General features: G+C 43.6%; 1 protein-coding gene and 1 long non-coding RNA gene across 2 annotated transcripts in view; one reads left to right on the top strand and one right to left on the bottom strand.

Annotated features, from left to right (window-relative positions):
* The window catches only part of LOC144797805 (SLAM family member 7-like), a 153,573-nt gene that overhangs the window by 48,821 nt on the left and 81,172 nt on the right, over positions 1 to 23,580 (bottom strand). Inside the window, exon 3 of the mRNA XM_078668594.1 lies at positions 17,246 to 17,536. Coding sequence (XP_078524720.1) covers positions 17,246 to 17,536 — 291 coding nt within the window. The remainder of the gene's footprint in view (positions 1 to 17,245; positions 17,537 to 23,580) is intronic.
* LOC144797806 (uncharacterized) overlaps positions 1 to 23,580 on the top strand; it is a 96,174-nt gene that overhangs the window by 61,275 nt on the left and 11,319 nt on the right. The gene's annotated exons all lie outside the window — the stretch shown is intronic.

Below are 23,580 nucleotides of genomic sequence, written 5' to 3'. Positions count from 1 at the left end.
GTACACCTCATGGATCCCTTTTGTAGACGACGGGCAGTAGGGCTCACAATTTAGAGCCTGTGTTGATTGCCAGGATGGTGTACACCTCATGGATCCCTTTTGTAGACGACGGGCAGTAGGGCTCACAATTTAGAGCCTGTGTTGATTGCCAGGATGGTGTACACCTCATGGATCCCTTTTTTTACTGCGCTTTGTGAAATGTGAGGTGGATGTCGCCATGTAACCTACGCATAGTGGACTGGGCTTGCGTATGCCTGGCCAGCGTAGGGGTGTGAATTATTATTCCGGGGACCTGGGCGTTGTTCAGTTCCTGTCTGGCCAGAAAGTGTACTTATGTGTGTTTCTTTTGTAGTTTTGACCTCGCAGAGTGTGCAATTTAGATTAGTGTTGCATGTGTCGAGAGGACGGAAACTATTGATAATGAGATGGTGTTTGAAAAGATTGAATGGTGAACATTACATGTTGTAGTCAAGGTTGTGGATATGCGCAGACACCCATGTCACTGGTGTGCGGTATTATTGAAAGTGTTGCTATCGCGAAGCGTACACATGTGAATGTGGTCAGATGGAGGGAGGATCAGTAGTGAGACTATGTCATACATAGTGATAACACTCATTACAGTCAAGGAATACATGTCAAATGTGAATCTGAAAGTCTCACATATAACACATTAGTATATTGGTAAAGCCTGACAAAAGAGCGTACAGCAAAAGAAATCTACACATTGCTGTTTACTGTTTGTCACATGTGATCTAGGATGTGCACTCTGCCCGTGGCTCCTGATACTTCTTAGAGCCATGAATACCCAGGCCGAAAGGGAGCACAATAATGTGCACACACACACCAGGGACATCGTGAAACACACATTTGTTTTTTGATGTAACGTTTCAGAAGTAGGGCCATCACACTTGGAAGGCTAATGTAGAGATCATGAATATAGATCAAGATGGTCGTTGCATGTTGTGTGTAGTATAAGATATGTGTACACAGCAAAAAAAGTTTTCATAAAAGCTCTCTAAGCAGAAGAGGTGTCTCTCATCAAACGCTGTAGAGAGAATGAGTAAAAGGGGTGGGGTCGTCGAACTGTTACAATGGGAAATGTTATGAAGCAATCAAAGACTTTTTTGTTAAGGTCACATGGCAATCGGGCAACGAGCGCGCAAGTGAGCCACACCCGACGTGATTTTCACAAAATATATTTATCATAATGTAAGTTTATTACAGTTAGAAATATATAAATGTTTGAAATATTTTAGATTATCGCTTTCTCTACTGTTTAAAGTTATTTAGATGTACTTTTGAGACAAAAAAAAAGAGGGAATGGCATACCTGGCATGACACCATACGTCTGTGAAGTAACACAGGGACTGGCAGCGTGTACTTGTTGCATAAACAACGCGCAGCGGGCACGACCCCGTACATACATGACATAACGTGTGGCTTGGTACTGTGTACCCGTGGGATACCAAAGTAGGAGCTAGGGTGACTTCATGCGTATATGATGTTATGCGGGATGTCGGGCCACAAAATTGCCAGATACGTAATGCTCATCATTTACGAGTTTAGCAATACTGCGGATAGGATTCGCGTGGGGATGGCCCTTAGTACCTACCTGTATGGGAGTGCAGTTTTCTCCCAAAAAAAAGAATAAATACATTTTTTGGGGGAAGATATAAAACATTAGATACTTTTTAAAGTTAAAAAAAAGAGGTATGATAGAGTTGAAAAATATATTTTTTTAAATTTAAAAAAATATAGGTTTTAGGAAACATTAAAATATGAAATTAACATTTTAAAAAACCTTTGCAATTCACTGAAAAAACCATAGATTTTAGGCATGTTATAGTTAGGAATTAGCATTTAAAAAAACTTTGAAATTCACTAAAAATAAATATATGTTTCAGGGACGTTATGGTTAGTTGACAATTTGACTCACATAAAACCAGAGAAATTCGCCTGTTATAGTTAGTTGAGCTAACTATAACTTGCGCGCCCAAAGGTCAATCTCTGGTGATTAGGCAGTTAAGAGTGGTGTGAGTATTCAGCCATAAATTGAGTCGTGTTGGGGGCGGCAACATTTAATTGCATCCTCCAAATATAGGGGGCCCAATTCCTTGTGACACAAATAGCTGAGGCAGTAGGAGGGAAGACAAACAAGATGGCAAAGTACTTGAGTCTCCTCCACTTGTAGGGTGCTGATATTAGCACATCCCCAGACTCATGCAAAACCAATGGTACACATTGTCTTTTATATATTTCTAGCACAGAGGAAATTAGACTACTTCTGATCACCTAAGAGATGTTGAATAGAGCGCCAATAGACTGGCTAAATGTTTGGCTCCATATTAAAACGAATCTGCTCAACGAATACATGCAAATGAAAACTATTACTAACAGGGAAAGTTACGTATCCTCTGTAACTTATTATCCATAATACTGAATGGTCTCAGAGTGGAATTGCGTGGCTCACAAACCATGTTTTGCAATTTCCCCAAAATTAGTTCTAAATCCAACTTCATCATTGAAAATGAAAAGGCAGCCACCAATCGTTCCAAGATCCTCGGTGAATGTACCCTCAAGACTGCATCATACGCATACAGTAGCGCTGAAATCGGTATAGAGTTTATTCTGGGTGCATCCAAATAAGTGTTTGTTCAAATTATGAATAAAAAGAGTGCACAGATTAGGTGCCATAACACAACCCTGATGGACTCAGCACTCCAACTTGAATTCTGGGGAGTATTCATAGCATACACTAGCCTCCTAGTTTCCATGTAAGTCCTCAAGAGAGTGCTATAAAAGGGCTTCTAGATCAAGATCTAAAATGATTTTCCAAAGTGTAGATCAGTGAACCGGATGGAACGCACAAAAAATGGTCCATGAAGGCCAAGTACTGCTTAGTTACAATATATGTGGCAGGATAAAATGGAGGTTCAAGCATTGCTGTATAGTACTTTACTTAGGCTTTCACAGAGCCAATATTTGCATGCGCTAATTATGTCATCATCCTTCATTTAAGCTCTATTCCAATAAAAAATTACTCTACCCAGAATTTTGTCAGTGGAGTCAATAAGAGTGAAGGGTCTGTAGCACCCCGGTTGTAAACAATTCCCTTTATTAAATATGGGAACAATAATTGAAGATAGCCATGATTTTGAAATACGATTCCCAGTGATGTTTAAAATGGTAATGAGTAAAGGCGCCCACAAGTCATTATTTTACTTCAAATTACTCATAGGAACTGCATCCGGGCCAGGCACTTTGCCAGAAGGCATTCACACAAGGCTGGAGAAACCTCCCACAGCTCAATAAAAAAGTGGTTACCTGAAACATCTTCGACACAGATAATATGATGAATGTTGGGACAGGGATCCTGTTGATATATACCACAGAAGTGAGTAACCCATTTTTCAGATGTCATGTGAGTGTTGAAGCTTGTTACCCTTTCATCAAAACCCTTAGAACTCTCACTGTGCTCCCAAAACATTTTGGTAAACCTATTTTCACATATAGCCAAAATCTGATCCCACCGTTATTTTTTTTATTTCCCTCTTTCTGAATTTGATTGCTGCCTTATATGACATAGTCCATGCTGCAGTCTGACAAGCATCCATCGGTTTAGATTTCAGGACTGCCATAGACGCCTTCTAGTAAGCGAGCATGGTGCATCAAACTATTTGGTGGTAGAATGTTCTTTACTTCACCCAGGCTTTAATAAGGATGATATTCCCTGACAAATCATGATAAAGGTGGTGACCAGTAAATCTTCAATGGCCCTCTACATCAGACAGAGTTCAAAATGATTGAAAAGCCTACAGACGTGAGACTTCAAAACTCCCCTAAGGTCTTTTAATCTCCAAATTAGCTTGAGTTCATCAGATGTCACCAAAACATAAATATTGGGGTTCGGAGGAAGAATCTTAATCCCTAGGCCGCGGCGGTTATTCCGCCGCAGCGCTGGGGGGGAGGGGGGCCACGCGACGCTGCCATGCTCTTGACGGAAACACTCCGTCACAAGCCACGGGCGCGCTGTGCTTGTGACGGAGTGGTTCCGTCATGGCCCCGCCCTATCAATAGAACGCGCTGCTCAGGCACGGAATCGCGGCAGCGTGGGGGGGCGGCGCGCCGTGACGGAACCACTACATCACAGGCACAGAGCGTCCGTGGCAGGTGATGGAGTGGTTACGTCACCTGCACACAAGGGGTTAAAGACTACAGGATTACCATCACTATAAAGATTGACAGCCGCATTACAGGAAGACACATAATCAAAGAGTAAACTAACATGTAGATTTACTCATGTGTAAGTTTACCTTTCAGAATAGGCCTCCTAGGGTTATTCAGAACAACTAGATTGACGGAGTTTTTTTTTTAATGAAATGTAAATTAGAAATTGCTGTCATTGCAAACAATGTATCAACATTTCATAACTAGAGCTAGATGTGGTCATTAGCTCCCTGCCTAAATGTAAAGCCACTGGGGAGGATGATAACCCAGCAGAATTTTTTAAAGATTTTTCTGCAACACTTAGTTCTGAATTTTTAACACTTGCCAATCACCTATTACGAGGGGGGGACCCGCCAGCATCTTTTCGCATTGCAGTAGTAGTCAGTATTTTGGAAAAAGATAAAGATAGGGAAAATTTGAACTCCTACAGGCCAATAAGCCTGTTAAATGTTGACTACAAACTTTTTATTAAACTACTGGCAAATAGATTAAATAAGATGGTAGGATCACTCATTGGGGCAGACCAGTGCGGTTTTGAGGCAGGGAGTCAACTCTATACCAATACAATTTTTTTACTGAAGGCTTCAGACTTTTTTAGTGTCAATAAGGTGCAGGCACAGATCTGGTTTTTAGACGCCGAAAAGGCATTTGATCTTGTCTCATGGAACTGTCTTTTCGCGATCCTGGAGAGGTTTGGCTTTCCGAATGAATTTGTTTTTTTATTAAAGCAACTCTATAGAAACTCCCAGGTGCAGATGTTAATCAACTCAGTAAAAGTAGGGATATGTCAAATAAACAGAGGTACCCGGCAAGGCTGTCCCCTCTCCCCGATTTATTTGCTCTGTTTATTGGACCATTGCACATTGCGATTAGGGAAAAAAGAGCCCATACGGCCCCGGTAAGAGGAATGACTAATATAAAACTTTATGCTGATGACATTGTTCTCTTTCTGGATTCAAAGACAACAACTCAGTCAGAAGTTATGAGGGTGTTTTCGGATTTTCAAAGAATAGGCGGGTATAAAATAAATAAAACTAAAACTGAAATTATATTAAGTAATTGTAAGGCAAACACTCTGCTTCCTGAATTCAAAGAGACATATAATACCGGCCCAAAGAGATACTTTGGGATTTATGTAAAAGATAAAGTAGAAGAACTCTATTCACTATATCATATTCCATTACTGAAAAAGGTGAGCTTACAGTTAGCATGATGGAATCTGCTCCCGCTATCAATAAGGGTCGGGTTGCGCTGATTCGAATGTCTATGCATCCACTTTTTAATTTTCTTTTTAGTGCAGCTCCTTGTGCAATACAAATTTCCTTTTTTTAAGCAGGTAGATAGTATGTTTTCTTCTTTCCTTTGGGAAAATAAGACACCAATATTGGCACTTAGCACATTACATTGTTTGGTTGCAGAAGGAAGATTATCACTTCCGAATATTAGAGATTACTATTATAAGACATTTGCACATCACAGTTTTTTTTTTTTTTTAGACACTCAAGAGGCAGATAATTTTTCTATGAAAAAGATTTTAAGGGAACATAATATTATTGATCCTTCAAGTGTGACCAAGTACCCCAAGAAAGTACGTTATTAGACCATACAATCGCTGTTTAAACAAAAAGCCCAGCTACTGGCATACTATGATATTTTAAGAATTAACTTAACCAGACTTGCGAATATATATACGGGAGAAATTGGTATTTTGGACAGGAATACACTGAGATTGTGGAAGGCAAACGGCTATGATATGATCCAGGATTTTATTAAGGGGAATTGCTGGAAAACATGGGAAGATATCGAGCTAGGGCTTCAACATTCCAATACAATTTTAAAATGGTCTTTATTAGATTAAATGCTATATTTGAAGAGCTAGTCATAGAAAAATTGCGTTATAAATCAAGCATTAGTGAAGCCCTTAACGGCCCCATACAAAGGAAGATCAGTATTTGGATTAAAATCTTTGACGAGAACAAATCTCTTCCGTTATATGAAAAGATTAGGGATAGATGGAGGAAAAGGGAAGGTATACAGATTACTAAACTAACCTGGAATAAATTAAACAAATTTAATGCTGCTATTTTTCGAGGAGCAAATTTTAAACGTATGCAATATTACTCAAAATGGTTGATCTATAGAACACCCTCATTCCTCCATAATATGTATCCGCAAATAGAAGATAAATGTTTTCGGTGTGCTGAGAAAGGAACTTAGACACATATCATATGGGGATGTCCAAAAATTCAGAATCTGTGGGAGGAGATTGAGAAATACCTCAGATACACAATAGACCCCTAAATCTCACTTAATGAATCTTTAGCAATTCTGGGCTGCTCCTTTGACATCTCTGCGCATGATGAATGTCTATTCATTGCAGCTTTAATAGCAAGATCATTAATTCTGCAACTTTGGAAAACAGATAAAGTCCCTAGCTTTAATGCATGGAGAGCAAAACTGTTTAAAATACAAGCGATGGAAAAGAAATATGCGTTAAGATCAGGAGCAGTTCGGAAACATGAGAAGTTTTGGAGTGTGTTCGAATCTTAGGTCTTTTTAGTATCACTGTGCATATTATTTAACTAAAATCGTGATTATAATCTCTGGAAGGTCTGAGGAAAAAAAATTCTCCCTTATGTATCTGGTTTAACACTTTGCAATTTAATGAAAAGGACCTTCCTTTTGACCATAGGAAATGTGATCATAATATTTTATTTGAATTCGGGGTCCTTTGGTATCTCTTCGTATTTTACTTAAAGGTAGATCCTGATCATAATCCCAGGTAGGCCCAGGTGTTTTTATGAATGTGTATATTTGATTCAGCACTTTTGCACTTTAATGAAAATGACTGTTCTTTTGACCACAGAAACTGTGTCTGCACTGTTAAGTATAACATTTTTTTTTTGTAAACAGTGTTTGGTAATATTTGCACTTTATAAACTTATGCTAATTGTTGTGTCTTTAAATATGCTGACACTTTTATATGAGATTCCTATATGTCTTATATATTTGTATCTATGAACTCTCAATAAAATAATAATAAAATAAAAAAATAAAATAACGTTTGATACTGTGTTGCTTTTTCACAATAAATGATTAAATACTGGCACAGTAAAGGGAGCATAGGTTAAGTCTGTCAGGAATTGGCTGCTAATAAGCAATTTACCTTTTATTGCTCACGCTATGTAATAGCTAATGATAAAAGGTCTTGACAAATATGAGAAGAGGGCTATGATTCTGTGTAACACCTTTGAAATATGCAAATGTATAGGCAATGGAACCGTTTTTCCTGGTCAATCATATCCACATAACCTTCTAAAGCCTGTTTAATAAATGCAAAGGTGATGCAATATGCTGAAAGCTAGGTGTGAGGGTCCTTTAAAGTAGGAGAAGACTGTGGATGACAGTATCTTCTTTTGGTATGACTAAACATTTTTTTTAGCTTAAAATCATTGACACGTTAGGACTCGGAGTAGTTTTGAACTATCTCATGACTATGGTTAGGATTTAGAAGGACATTCTCATCAATACTGACAAAAGGCTTGGAAATTCTTGCTCACTTCTAGCACTTAAATGGTCACCAGGTTTATCTCTCTATATAGCACATACCATACAACAACATTTATTCTTGGAGTTTCTATAATATATATTATTGGAAAAACAACCAATTGTACAAATGTACCCTACACCACATAAAAGCCATTACCTCAAATACAATTATATAAACAAGGTATGTTTGAAATATATTGTACCATTACCTCAACTTGACTACTTTGAACTTACATTTACTTAATTATTTTTATTTTTTTATTTTTTTATTTTTTTAAACCTTTATTTATTAAGTTTTGTCATACACCACAACACATCATAACAACATTGTGAAAATGACTTGATCAATACCATAATATATCAGAGCACCAGTACATATTGACAATCAAAGGACAAGGAGAGAACAACAAAAAAACTAACACCTCTTTCACAGGCTCAAATGCCACATCTACAATCAAGTACATCGTTACGTTGGTTCAACCATGTCCATAGTGCATAGTCCATCATGGGCCCACGAGGGACTTCAACGAGATAAACTGAAGTCCATTGTCACATGTGCCCTGCCCATTCTAACCAGTTACTTTGTTCACATGACAGGATTCCTATTCAAGCAGTTGCTGTGTTACCCCTTGGAGGTCCCCTCCTGAGTCGCCACTGTGGGGGGGTCATCAGTACGCTCTCTATTCGCTTATAGGTATGTGATTAGTTGCTCCCAGATATCCCTGGGGCTGGAGGTAATAGGTAGCACTTCTAAGTATATTGTTAAGTTGTCTTTGCCATATACGCAATCTTGTAGCCAGTCTTTGAATTTGGGAGCCCTCCCTCTGTCCCATCTACATGCCCCTCTCCGTTTGGCCAGGTGAAGCCCAGTGGTGAGGAAATTTCCATGCTTCTTAGAGATGTCTGCTGTGTAACCAAACAGCGTGAGCAAGGGAGATTGGGGGAGAGAGGTTGCGATCACCTAGGATAGTGCGCCAAGCACTTTGTGCCAGTAGTCTTGGACCTAAACACAGGCCCATGCCAAATGCAAAAAGTCAGCCCTTTCCTGGTGACATCGTGCGCAGCAATCATACCCCCAAAGTTTATATTTATGAAGTAGTGTGGGTGTGTAGTATATTCTATGGGGGAACTTAAAGTGAATAATACGCAGCCTACTACTGGCAGTAATAGCTGCAGTTTGCTCACAGCAAATTTTCCAATGCTCGTTTGTCATAGGGGACTCTAGTTCACGATCCCAAGCATCCCTGGAGCTCGACTGGCCTCTCCAATAGTGCCGCCCGGTATATGCGGGACACAGCATGCGAGGGACCAGACATTTTGAGTGTGGTGTGTAAGACCTCTAGTGGGGTAGATTCCTCTGGAAAGCAGGGCGTGTTAGCTCGTATTTCATGTTTCAGGCGAATGTACAGAAAAGTTTCTAGGGGGGGTCACATCCTCTCCAGTCAGCATTTCTGTTTGGTCTTTAAATTGTCCCCCACATTATAGATCACCCCATGTATGCAGACCTCTCCTGCACATCATATCTCAACACACTGCTTCTTGTGTAACGGGGGCCAATGAAAGGTGTGGCAACGGCACGAGGGGGTAGTAAAGTAAGGACTTACCCATTATTACCGTTAAGGGCTTACTGGCAAAATGAGTGCATGAGACTGTATGACATGTTACCTTATCGCCTGGGACCGGTGCCCCCAGTAAAGATGTCAGAGGTGTGGGCGTCATGTAACTTTGTTCAACGACCACATGTGGCATGAATAGTGGTCGGTGCAGCCAGTATATTGCAAAGTGTGCCTGAGCGCTGAGGTAGTAGAGTTCCATATCCAGAGCTTTGAAGACTCCTCATGAGAATGGCTGTGTCATGAGTGTCCAGCCTATATAAGGCTGCCATCCCGCCCAGGCTAGTTTAATGAGCAAGGAGGGAATTGTGTTAAATAAATGATGCCCTGGGTAGTGAGGTATATTGAGAAAAAGGTAGAGGAGCTTAGGGAGGATGTTAATTTTCATCACGGCCACCCTACCGACCAGGGAGAGTGGGAGCGCGATCCAACTGTCTACCCATGTGCCAATTTGCTCAAATGCAACTCCGTAATTTGCCCTAATAGTCTCCTCAGGGTTCCTGGTAATGTTAAAGCCCAGATACTTGATTTCAGTACTAAATATATATATCACTTTACTTAACCTAACCCTTACTGTACACACAATCCTAAATCAAATTAATCTAACCATAATACTAATCCTAACTCTCCCCTTTGAATTTTTTTTGTTTAATTAATTTAAGGTCAACCTAAAATGCCTTTAACCAAACTTTCAATCAATCAATCAATCAATCAATCAATCAGGGAAATATAAGTGCACTACTCACTTGTGAGGGACTCAAGGCACTGGGGGGGGGGCAGCTGTTCATCCCAATACTAACTTTTATCCCAATACTAACTTAATTTAATTCATTTAAATTAAGTTCAATAAATAACCTTATGTGAATACACTGCTAAATCTAACTCGTTTCATCAATTACCCCCAGGTCCCTCCTGTCCTTGTCCCATTCCTTACTAATTGGAGATGACCATCTCCACGACAGAAACAAAGAAAAAGGAGCATTCTGGGATTCCCTACCCACTCCCTCCCACTGGGAGTACATAAGTGGTACCAGCCCAGCATGCAGCCTGTTCTTTTTTTCTGTCTTCCGACAGAATGGATGTGGAGTTTTGCTATCTTACCTGTTGACTTCTGGGACGTCTCGTCGGGCTGCTGGGCTGTCCTCTGCATCCCTGAAGTCTTCCTCGTTGACACGTCATGCTGCTGGGCTTCTCGGCGTCCTGTTCCGTGGTCTCCTGGCCTGCCGGGCTTGCCGGGAGCCGCGTTGAGGGCGAACGGTCCTTTGTGACTGGGGCGTCGCTCCTCCTGGGCTGTTCCGGGTTAAAGGCCGCGTCTTCCTGTGATTGGGCTGGTTGGGGAGGCGCGTTACTGCTGCTGTCTGGGGAATCTCGGGCCGGTCTTTGTGAGGCTACTGATGTTCCTGGATGCACAACCCCACGCCCTGCTGCCAGCCTACACAGCCTTCCGAAGATGCTGTTGAATTCGGCTTTCCTCCTATGCACTGCATGGACGCCTGGGGGTGCCGGTTGCTCCCTGTTTTGCCTCTGTTGCCTTGGCGCTCGTTATTGATGGCGTCTGAGCTGGAGATTGGGGGTCAGTCTTTGTGTGTTGGAGTTGACTGCCCTCGTTGTGAGTACCGCATAGCGGTTCCTTTTTCCACTTTTCTGCGCCGGCCCGCTGGTGCCTACCCTTTCGTTCCTCCTCGGCAGCCGGGTTTGGTGGCATGGTGTACTGTTGCATAATGTGATGTTCTTCTTCCTCCTCTTGGGCCTGTGTTTGACCCTTATGGGCGGAGGTTCATCTCCTGGCTTCTAGGGCTGTTCCCATTCCTTTCTGTTGGGCGCTGGTCATGGAAGGGGTGGTGATGGCCGCACCTTTCTGTTGCCTGCTGTGTTGTATGGGCGTGGGTGGGGCTGCTGGCTGCTCGTGTGTCCCTTTGCACTGTTCCATGCTGTGATGGGGCAGGGTTCGTTGGGACACCCCTCCCGGGGCTGGTGTTAGGCTTGCGTCCCCCTTCTCCAGGTTTGTGGGGTGGTGGTACTGGTTGCGCTCTGCAGGTGCTTCTGTTCTGCACGTGGGTGTCTCTGATGGTGCCATTCCCCGCCTTCTCTTGCTGCCTTACAGTGTCCCTATGGCCTAGTGGTTGTGGTCCTATACTCTTTCTCGGTTGTCTGTGTTTCACTCTCTTGTGTTTCACTGCCTGTATTGGCTGTCTGCGGAGGGTGGGGTTGTGTCTCCTGGTTTGACTCATTTCCCCTCGTGCCAACTGCTGTGTGTCCATGTGTGCTGCTTGTGGTCTGCTGTTGCACTTTGGTTGGGCTTGGGGCGGGGGCGTTGTTCACGCCTCCTCCTGGTTGTGTGTTCGCTGGCGGCCCTGGCGGGTGTGTCTTCCCCGTTGTTTCTGTTTGCTTCCACCCTGTGCCCCTGGACCCCTGGTGGTGGTCGGGGTTTGGTCCCGGGGCCTCCTCCTTTCGCTGTTTGAGCTCTGCTCTGGCGCTGGGTTCGGCTGGTCTCCCTGATTCTTGACTGGTGGGTTCCTTGCTTTCTTCCGGTCCTAATGGTTCCTTTCGTCCTCAGGTTTCTCCGGGTGTTGGTGGGTTCCTACTGGGGATTCTCTTGCTGGCTCCTGTTCCTGCATGCATGCCCTGTGTGCTTGTGGTCCGTTTGCTGCCTCGGTATGGGGTCCTTGGTGTCTCCGGCCTGGTTCTCTGCCTCCACTGCCCCCTGCTCCAGGGAGCCTGGCCGTCCTTCAGCGTTTCGGGTGCCTGCTTTGTTGGCTCCCCTGGCTTCGCTGTCCTGTCTAGGGCTGTGTTTCCCCTGTTGCCCTTTATTTGGGAGGGGGGTATTGCCGGGGGGGGGGGTCCTTCGGGACTTCCTCTGTGGATTGTGTGTTCCATGGCCCTATGGCTTCTCTCTTGTTCGGGCGCTTGTTGCTGGTTGGTGTTTGGGCTGGGGGTTGGTCCCTGTGGGTCTGCTGTTGGCCTGTCTCCTTGGTGCTAGCCGCCTGGCGATTTATTTTTTTGCTTGCCTGTGCTGGCCTGCGGCCTAGGTTTCTGTTTGTGCTTGCTGCCCGCCATGTTGTTTGGTTGGGTCGGCTTTGGTTCCTCCCTGGGTTGTTGTCTGCTTGCAGGGCTGTGGCTCGCTTTGGGCGGACTCTCCCGGGGTTTGTGGGCTTCTTCTTGTTGCCTCTTTGCTCTGTCCTTGGGGCCTCCATCCGTCCTGTCTGGTGGGCTTCTGTTGTCCCTGGTCAGCCCTGATGGGTGCCTGGGTTGGGGGTACACCTGGGTTTGCTCGTTGGTGTTGCCTGTTCTGGTCGCCCCTGGTTGATTGTCGTTGGTGCTTGTGGTTCTTGGGCTTCCTTTGGTTGCCTGTGGCCCTCCCGCCCCTTGGTTCCTGCCTTCTGTGGGTTCGAGTCGGGTGCGTGCTTGTCTGGGTGCCTGCCTACGGTTTTCGCTGTTGGAAGCTTCTAGCTCCCTTTTGGGTGCTTTTGCTTGCCCTGTGCTTGGGGTTTTTGTCTTCCGCTGGGGTCTCCCCCTTGTTTTCCATGGGGGCGGGGGGCTGTTGTGCCCTTCCTCTGTCCTGGTGGGCCTTGGCCTTGTTTTTCTGTTCGCTTGGGTGCCTTCTTGTCTGCCGCTCCGTTTCCCTCATGTGGTGGCAGGGATTCGTTGGTCTTCCTTGGCCTCTGGCTTGGGTGGCTTTTGTTCTTCGGGTGCTCGGCTCTTGTGCCCTGCCCTGTTCTCTGTGCCCTTTCCCTGCTGGTGGGTGTTGGGTGTCGGCCTCCCCTGGTGTGGGAGGGAGTGGGTAGGGTATCCCAGCATGCTCCTTTTTATTTTTTTCTTTCGTGGAGATGGTCATCTCCAATTAGTAAGGAATGGGACGAGGACAACGGGACCAGGAGTAATGAAGATTACCGGTAAGTAATAGGACATTATTGTTCATTTGAATGAAGTTGGTTAAAATATAAACTTAACCTAGCCCTAAGTAATCCTGTACCTCAAGCCTACCTCAAATTTAATTCGACCTATAAATTAGTTAGGCAATCTTAACCTACGTCTACTGTCAAAACTAACTCTAGTCATAATTGATTTGAATGCAAATAACTTACATTAACACTAGCCCCTTAGTTAACTTATTCATTACTCTCATAATTTCATAATGTCTTTATATAGTGGCATCTTCAGTATTGAAAGTTCCAATTTCGTGACTACTATGCATTAAAGAATTTGTGCATACTATAAACAAAGGGGCATTACAGTGAACCTAAAGTCAAGACCCATGTTGTCTGTTGTGAGCTGAAGAAAAAAAACATGCCTCTTTCTATTGTGTCCTGGAAGTGAAGGCATTTGCCATTCACAAAGACCTGAGTGACATGCAATGTGATTCCCTTTTCCTGCAACCAAGCTACTATCAACTAGTCCATCGCTGCTGCCACTCTGGCTTAGAATAACGTAGAAATTTCCAGCTGTGCTGACCACCACCATTCTGCAATAAGAACCCTTGGAACGATAACAGACATCAGGAGGAGCATGCAGTGATCCCGTGGATCACTACCTGATCCCACTGAGGTCATCCATTAACACTGACAAATCCTGTCTGACAACCTCAGAGGGAGCTAGCAACATCAGGGACACCTTCCTTTTGCCAATCAGTTACCACCTCCTTCGTACCGTTGGTAACTGATCAATGATCTGAGACTGCAATTGGGTCTCAATCAATTAATACAAACCATTGTGCTTACAATCAGATGGGGATGTCTCCTGCACAGCCCCTTCTAATTGCGATTCAGACTGGATCACAAACCCAATTTGCGAATCTGAAATATTTTTCCAGCTCACAAAATGGGTTTAGTAAATAAAAAAAAGCTACTTTTGTGGCCGCAAACTGTGTGGTTTTGCAAATCACAAAGGTTTGCTATCGCAAAATGACATTTTACATGTTTGAGAAGACTGAGAAGCTGGGCTGATCTTTTTTTCAGTACAGAAACTATCTGTGCGCACAGGAGAATTGTGCTTTTCATGGTGAAGTAAGGAGCCTAACTACATCAATAAATAAAATAATTATCAGTACCAAAAATATTTAAAAAATCTAGATTCAAGTTGATTGGTCTTACAAGTTAAGCTGGATCATAGGATCACTTTTAAAATCCCAAAAAGCTAATTACGGTACCGGCCAGGATACCTTAGAGACAAAATCAAGCTCTATACTCCCCAGAGAAACCTTCGCTCTCTCAGGGCCACCAAGGAAACACCGGTATTCCGGAAAAAAACTTAGGGGCATATTACCAACAACTAGCGATAATTATCGCTATGTTGGCTTAGTGGCAATATTTTTATCGCCGTGCTGCAGCGATTTTTATCGCTTAGGAACCTTGCTATTATCAAGGTTTATCTCCTAAGCGATAAAAATCGGCCGAAATGCATGAATATCGCTGAAAAGTCCGCAATATTCATGCATTACCGAGCTAATGCTCTTAGCCATGTTATCCACCTACCATTGGATAACATGGCGAAGAACTGCTCAGGGGCAGGTGTTAGCTTTTGGAGATATTCGCGCTTAGCGCGAATATCTTCAAAAGTTGGTAATAGGAGATAGCGATGTTAGCGACTGTTTCCAGTTGCTAACATCTTGGCAAGCCCACTTTGCATGTCATTAGTGATAAATTTCACTGACATGCAAAGCGGGGCCCAAGATGGTCGCTATCTCCTACTAGCTGTCGCTATCTGGTGTTAGCGACAGCTAGGTAATAGGGAGATAATTTTATCTCTGCTTTCTTGGCTTTTAAAGCCAAAAAAGCAGAGATAAACCCCCTTGATAATATGCCCCTTAAGACCTTGCTCTTCTCCTCCATCTAGACTCTTTCTTTTTCTCTACCTGCTGACGGTTCTTATGTTATAGCGCCAGGACACTCCTCAAAGCAACAGTCGCGCTTTATATATCACCTACAAAGACATATCAAATTCAAATAGTTGATGCTTAATTGAAACAGAATTGCAGCTTAATTTATGCTGCTTCTAGCAACAATGTAACGTGAAAATTGGCACCTGATACCAAACAGTTAAAGGAAATCTGAGCATAGAGTTAAGTTCAGATGAGGTTCGTTCATACCAAGTATGCCCAGTCACAACCAAATCACTGGTGCACTCTTGTTGGCTGTTGTAAGCAAAATGACCTCGGGCCTCCTTTATGAGGCTATGCGTCACTTTTACGCCGCTGGTGCGTCACTTTTTGTGATGCACCAGTGGCGTATAAAATGCGCCTTGTTGCACCATATTTACAAAGTGACGCATCTAGGTAGATGCGTCACTTTGTAAACTGGGATGGTGCAATGAGCTAAAAAACGGTGTTGGATCTAGCCCTGATCTTCTGACTGGGTGAGAGTATTCTGCTTAATTCAGAGACTCTGTCCATCACCACCCCTTGTTGTAAATATTTTTGTCCACCCTAAGCGTGGAAGGGTATACTCAGATGTGAGTCCCTTGCTCATTGCACCATCAGGATTCAAGCAAGCCGGGCCGAAGACGGCTGAAATGCCAGAAACCGGTCCCCGGAAGCTTGTTTCCTTCCCAGTGTAAGAATTGGCTTTTGTAGTCTGGTCTGCCCTGTTCCCATGATGCACTGGGCCAGGGACAGACTAATTTGCATACAGCCAGGTTCTGAAACTGGGATGGTGCAATGAACTAAAAAACGGTGTTGGATCTAGCCCTGATCTTCTGACTGGGTGAGAGTATTCTGCTTAATTCAGAGACTCTGTCCATCACCACCCCTTGTTGTAAATACTTTGTAAACCCCTGCGCCACATTATAACTGAGCCAGGTATAATGTATGCAAGGGGGGCGTATTGACGCAAGAAAGGGTCGTAGAAGTGACGCAGTGATTTCACTGCGCCACTTCTAGGACACAAATGCGTCAATTTCTTACGCCTGCCTCACAGCAGGCGTAAGACTGACGCAGGCCCTTTCACATGGGGCTTGCCCCATGTGAAAGGATACATTGCTGGAGTTGCGTCACTTTTGTGACACACTCCAGCAATGCGTCACTTTTGCGCCATACAGATACGTCAGAAATACTGACGTATCTGTAACTCCTCGCGCAATGATGCGTCAAACTGTAAATATGATGCATCATTGGTGTTGCAAGGAGGGCGCAGTGAAAAGTGAAGCATCGCTGTTTTCACGCAGCGATGCGTCACTTTTCATAAATGAGGCCCCTCATGTTTAGTGATGTGTGAAATGTGCGTAATTTCTTCGTGGGTAAATATGCCAAAATGTTGTTAAAATTATGTCAAATGACACCAAATTACGGAGGTAGTGTAATGCGTAATTGTGTGCTATATTTTAGCATTAAATGCAAAACAAAGGATGCATTTTACGCCGCAAAATGGTTCCAAATCACACATAATGCAAACACGAGCTGCTTGTGGGAGAGGTGGCATGCGTAATTGTATGCTATATTTTAGCATAAAATGCCGGACCAAGGATACATCTGAGCTAAAAAAAAAAAAAAAAATTATAATTAAAAAAAAGAAATGCTGCTAAATCACACACAATGCCAACAGCAGCTACTTGTACTCTGTTAGCGTCGTTCCCGTGCTTCCTCGACCGGCAGCCTAATTATCCAACCTGGCATGATGATTTCATTTTGGGAATTTTGCCTAACAAACATAAAGCAAGCTGCTGGAAATGAAGAGATATTTTGCAGGTGTATCGATTTTTTTCACCCGGGCACACTCATGCCCATCGCGTCTCATTGCACACAATATCACAAAACATTGAAGTTAATTGCACAAGGGCCTACCTGAAACCATCTTCCCCATTTAGGTTGCCCGTTTTATTGACCTTGTGCATTGCCTAGCGGCCCTAAATTGCCCATTATTTACCTGCATTAACTGCTGGAGTTGATTTGCACAGGTTCCAAGGAGTGACTGTTTTGGAGCTGTGGCTGACAGGGTTACGCACTTCACAAGTACAGTCCAGCCCATTGTCTCTGGCCGTGAGGGTGAGGTCTAACACTGAGTGCTCGTTTGGTTTACCGTGGCCCCCGCAGTCTTTCCAGGAGTACATTACAAGGTTTCCCCCATCCTTCGCAATGCAGCTCAGTTTGAGATGGCAGGCTCCAACCACAGAGGGGAATTTCGTGAGAACTTCAACATCCGGTTCTTGAAGTCTTGCTGGAGTTTAAGAGGAAACACACAATGATAACAATGGCATTAGTTATGTTGCTATATTTGCTCACAGGACAAATACATTCCTAATATGCCCATGGCGCACATCATGAACACAGGATTTCACCACCTTCGATAAAACCAGCCAGCCCACAAACTCTGCGAAATCTAGATAATTACCCTCGGCCATGATAATCTATATATATCTTTTTTGACATCTGTATTCAGCATATGTTGCGTATATTAATTGGCTCATGGGTTATAAGCACAAACATATGGCCACATACCGATAAGAATCAATATAGCACTCCCCTGTAAAAATAAGCATCCCATGTTAAAGCCATTAATACATCAGCTTTAATGATGTATAGCATTCTTGACCTTTTATTCAATACCAAAATATACAGCAACACCATATTGGACCACCCACACTTAGGAAACGTGAAATTAATATATTGGCTTACACTTACATTCAAATTATAGATACTCATCACTGGGCACAAGCGAAGCTCGAATATATGATTTTTCCACGAAGACAAGTTCCACGCATGGCATTACCACGCGAACTTTAGTTCGCATGTGTCTTCACCACGCAGCATTTGACAACGCATGTTTTTACTCCGCAAAATGAACGTTACGAAACATCTCACGTCTCATTTAAATTTACATAACGATGCTGATAGGCTACATGCAGTACGAAGGAAAAGATCGATGTTTTAAACAATTAAAAACAACAGATTCCCTTACATTTTATTTTTATTTTTTTCATAAAGCGCTTAAATAATACCTTAATTAATAAAGTTTAGATTCTTATCTGACCCCTGTACGTCTTTCCCCATCAGCCCTTTCTTCCACCGACCACGGAAACAAGCGTCAAAACACGTCTATCAAAACTGTGAAAGGACTTCAATTATGACGTACACGTCTCCTTGTTGGTGAGGCTATTTCCTTGTTCGTTTTTTAAGTTTTCTTATTTATTTATTGTTATCCACTTGTTTTTTTTTGGGGGGGGAGACCCCCCCAACCCCCCCTAGCCCCCCCCCCAACTCCCCCTAGCCCCCCCAGCCCCCCCCCCCCCCCCCCAAGCCCACGCAGATCGTACAGGCAGAACGACACGAAGGAATACCACTCGCGTGGTAAAGACGGACGTTGAAAGCATACGCGTGGAAAAGACCTTTTCGTGGTGAGTGACGCGTGGTAAACGTTATGCGGGGTAATTCCTTCGTAGTAAATGATGTTTCCCGCGAAGCTCACCAATACTAACCCTACATCGCTGGCACCAACAGACCCTGATCATTTGAGCGCCAAAATACGTAACCAAACCCAGGTCCTTAAAAAGACATAATACATGGTACAACCCGAAATGGCAGTGCTAATAGTATGCCATTAAAGAATAGCCTCCTATCTGAAAGGACAATCGACATACTGAATGGCAAATTTCAAACATCAAAATGACCATAGACTTAATTTCCAAGTGGAAAAAGAAATTCTACTGAGTTGATCACAGCAGCACAAACGTGCCTTGAGAACAAATTAAGATCTCATAAGAAGTGAAAGGCTATAGGAGGCCAGACACAAGAGACATTACATCTCGAGAAACGCCCTGAGCAAATTTACAGGCCTCAGCTTTAAAAATAAGCAAAACAGCCATTTGAATGAAATCCTCCTATTTACTTTAACTGCACGCAGCAACGTTTTAAGGATTTTGGGGGCACCTGTTCGGAAGAGCTTTGATTGTGTAATCTAGTTTCAGCACTTTCATGCCCTGTTTTGTCAAATTCTAAATGTGCATACATCTGATATTCAGGGATAGTGATGTATTTTCAGTATTGTGACAGCAGCAGCTCACTAATATTACCGCAAATAATCTGTGACACCCTCCCTTTTCTCATATGTGAGGTCCTGTATTGATCTAAAAGAAACTTTTTATATGATGTTGCATTAAACATTAACGCATTTTGTCTCCAAATGTCTATAATAGACTCTCACACATTCACAATAAATGATAGAAAAACGCTATTTACAACAATCTGCTTCAAAATTATTCAAGGTCATCAGGGTAAGACTTTCTGCAGAATATAGTTGGCTCTCTCAGGGGGCCCCTGAAAGGCTGGGGCCCTGGCACGAGCCCACTTTGCTCATGCCTTAAAACGTCTCTGCATGTACGCTATGCATTGTGGGTCAGAAACCAGATATAAGAGCTGTAGCTGGCAAGGATGATATCAACAGATATCGTTATGTTAAAAAAAACAATCCAGGCAACATTACTCTACAATACCACAACCTCTTTCTGGCACCTAAGCTGCTTGGTTCACTGGGTTTTTAATTCGTAATGCAAATATTAACTAAATATTGCTATTTCTGGTGAAACAGAATACTTAAACCGTTAAAAGGCAAAGTGCTCGACTATACGATGCCTTTTATCAGGTAAGTTCGGAAACAAGAGAAGATTTGAGAAAAGATGAACAAGGGATAAAAAGGGAACAGTAGTGTTTTTAACAAATGTGCAGACAAAGTATTGCCAAAGAATCGAGGGTTACTTCTTATTGAATATGGGAGATTTAGAAAACCAATTGTTTTTATGCCAGAAATAAACCACATGAACAACATTTAAAAAGTCTAATAGGGGGCCTCGAGGGATAACAATCTGAGTGATATGCAATTCTGATTGCTTACGAGACCTTGTTCAAAATACAGATATAATGAAGACAAGCAAATTTACATTTTGTTATATAGAGGTCGTGGTGAATGGTGAAAGTTATTCACTCTTGTGAACATTGATTCCTGAAACAAAAGGCAAATTCACTTCATTCAATGAACATTTATTGAATTACATGCAACAGGTTTATCAGATGATTGGCAATCTCATTATACCATAAGAATGGTGTCCGACTCCTGTCTATAAGATCAAGTACATTTAACAATTTGACTCTGTGTCTGTAAGCTGAACCCCTCATTTATAAGGCTGCTGCCATTTGGGGAAGTGGAATCTCCACCTCTACCTCCCCAGCCAATAGCAGGGCACCAAATCTAGAGCTTACCACAGAAAAGACGCCCCTTTTTCCTTTGAGCGCCTTATTTATTTTTGAATCATAATGATAAATTATCTTATTGTGCAGTGGAGGTTCTATGAAGAGGCCTCAAATCATGTCAAAAGTTCCATTGGTACCAGGTTTCTCTCCATGCATGTTTCAAGTTTAGGTGTATGTAGGAAAGTAGGAACAGCTTTTATGGTTACCCCCATTTTTTGCCTGGTGCTATGCTATTTCTGACTAGTCTGACTGGCATCCTGCTAATCAACCTACATTTGTTATGATAAGTACTTAGGTACATCCCAGATTTGATACTGGTGTACCCTTATAAGTCCCTAGTATATAGTACTGAGGTACTCAAGGCACCAGGGCTCCCCCATGGGCTGAAGCATATATTACGCCACCCATGGGAGACCACTCAAAATGTAACTACAGGCCTGCCATTGCAGCCCTGTGTAAGCTTGTGCTAGCAGCACTTACAACAGATATAGGTTCCCTATATCTAAGCTCACTGCACTTAAAACCTATATCATCCCTAAAGCAGGTCTTTCAATTCTGAAGGCAGGGTGCTCGGTTCCAAGTGTGAGGGTGCCACTGTATGAGCAGGACACCCCTACAACCTTCGGAGTCCATTCTTCCGGATTGTAAGTGCATCAGCCATTATGATACATAGAGTCATTACGCGATGACCATCTCTAAACTGGCTGAAAGGAACCATGTCATGTTTGGTATCAAACATGGTGGAATCATACCCCCACACCATAAACGGTGTGGGAGGTTTGATTACGTGCACTGTAAATCTCCTCAGGGAGGTCTACTGGTACCAGTCTTCTAGACCCAGACAGCACAACATGGCTGCTGCCGACCAGAGACACAATCCTGCCCTCCTGCTGCTGAGCCAAGCTATAGCAGGGGAAGGCAATAGGTATCCTGTCACCGGGAGGTGTGACCACTTCCCAGACAGGGTTTAGTGTAATGGGGCCTGGTGGGAGCACTTGCCAGCGCTACTTAGTCTGCTTGTGGGGAAGATTTGGTGCCATCCTTCCATAGTCCAGTACAAACCAGTTCAGAGAATCGTTGGCTTCCGCTCTGTCCCGAAACTGGACAATGGAAATGGGAATATCCTCCCCACTGTCCACCTCTCCCCTGGGAGGGAACCATGAATCATCCCAACTCTTTCCTTAGGGTACTTAAGGGCTTACCTGTAGGTGGGTCCCTAGATTCGTCATGGGATAAGATTCATATCTTCTTCGACTGTCTGGGCACTCGGGACCTCGATGGACCTTGCTCTGGGCTCTGAGACCACAACTAGGAAGACGCCTGCTGCTCCTGGTCTCATCGCACTGAAAGTCTGATTTAATGCCTGTGCAGGTGCTCCATACAGGAACCTTCCAATGCCTGTGGACATCCAAGGCACCTGAAGGAATCTCCCTTGAAGTGAAGGAGTCAATTCCTCACCTGGACCTTGCTGGTTCAGACACTGCACCTTCTTTGCTTTACACATTGTTTGCAGTTGCCAAGGCTTGCTGGTGCTCCCGATTGACACCGACCCCTCAGCTCTCGACATCTGACGTGAAGTAGTTCGTGAACAGCTCCTGGTCTTCCACAGCATCGCCTGGTCCTCACAACTGCAACTCCAAGGTCACAGTCATCTGTCCCGCAACACCCAACATCGATGGACATTCATCTTCCGTGCCTCCTGGTCACTCCTGAGTGGCATGGACTCTGTCCTCTCTGCTTGCAGATACTACTAATCTTGAATCCACCTTTAGGTTCCACCGGACACTTTCGCCTTCTCCAGCAGAGGCATGTTCCTGAAGAGTTCCATTGAGTTAGACGCGGTTTCCAATGCCACTTCACACCTATGCACCGGGCTTCCCTGGTGTAGGTATCCTGGTTCCTAGGATATTGAAGTGTGGGATGGCTCTCCAACATTCTGTTTTCCACAGGGTTTCTTTAGGGTTCACTGGGAAGGGTCCTTCTTCTTTAAAATTGCAACAGCGACGTACCCATTGACTTGTATTGAGCCCTCAGTCGTTTTCCCACTCTGTACACTGCCTCCGTGGGGTTCCTGGTTACTTAAGTTGGGTTCCGTGCGTCTCCGGCACTTCTACGCCTTCTTGGTATAGTCTTGACTTGAGTCGTGGTTCGCATACCACTATTTTAGTATATGGTTTAGTCTCCCCCTGGCTACCACTGTGTATCCTTGCTGCTTACATGTTTTTATTGCAAAGTATTGTGTGCATTTTGTATATCTCTGGGTAGGACATAACTGTATGTGTTAATGTCTTATAATAAATACATATTTTGATAAATACACTGTGTGGTTCTTTTTCACTTAATCTATACAAAAAGGATTATGTTCTGGTAAAACAAGCTGCTTTACACTTTTTCTGTTTCTAAGCCTGAAGGCTGCTCTCCACATCTGCTACTTGGAGAGCTTTCTAGGGTTGTCTAAAACCATTAAAATCACCATAAGGGTTGTCTGTATTTTTGTACCCACTTACATAAGTGTGCACCACATTGTAAGCTGGCTTCTCATAGTGTACATGTACGTTTAGAAACACTGTTTCCTCTACTTATCATAATAAATAAAATACCAAAGGAAGGTGAAAAAAATCAAACAGTGTGAAAATCATAATGAAGTGAAAAAGAAAACAAGTGTTTTATATAATAAAGAATACTTTGGCCCCCATTAGGATGGCGGGTGGACTTTGCCCGCCCGCCATCCTCACGGTAAAAGGGACCACCCGCAATAAGAGCGGGGATCCCGTGCATGGCATTAGGATGCGCCCGCCACAGTGGCGGTTGCATCCAGCATTCCTACCATTGTGGTGTGCGGTGCACTCAGCACCGCCCGCCACAATCGCAGGAAGGCATGCAGTGCACTTCCATGCACAGCATGGCAGGCACCACGCGGTGCCTGCCATGCTGTGCATGGAACTGTGCACCCCCAACCCCCGCATCGGGCCCGCATCGGGCCCCCAATGCAGACTCCGCATGCCTTTCCCTGGCGGC

Source organism: Lissotriton helveticus, chromosome 12 (genome assembly GCF_964261635.1).
Source record: "Lissotriton helveticus chromosome 12, aLisHel1.1, whole genome shotgun sequence".
Lineage (NCBI taxonomy): Eukaryota > Metazoa > Chordata > Amphibia > Caudata > Salamandridae > Lissotriton > Lissotriton helveticus.
The sequence above is the reverse complement of the archived record's forward strand: the minus strand, read 5'-3'. Positions and strand labels throughout refer to the sequence as shown.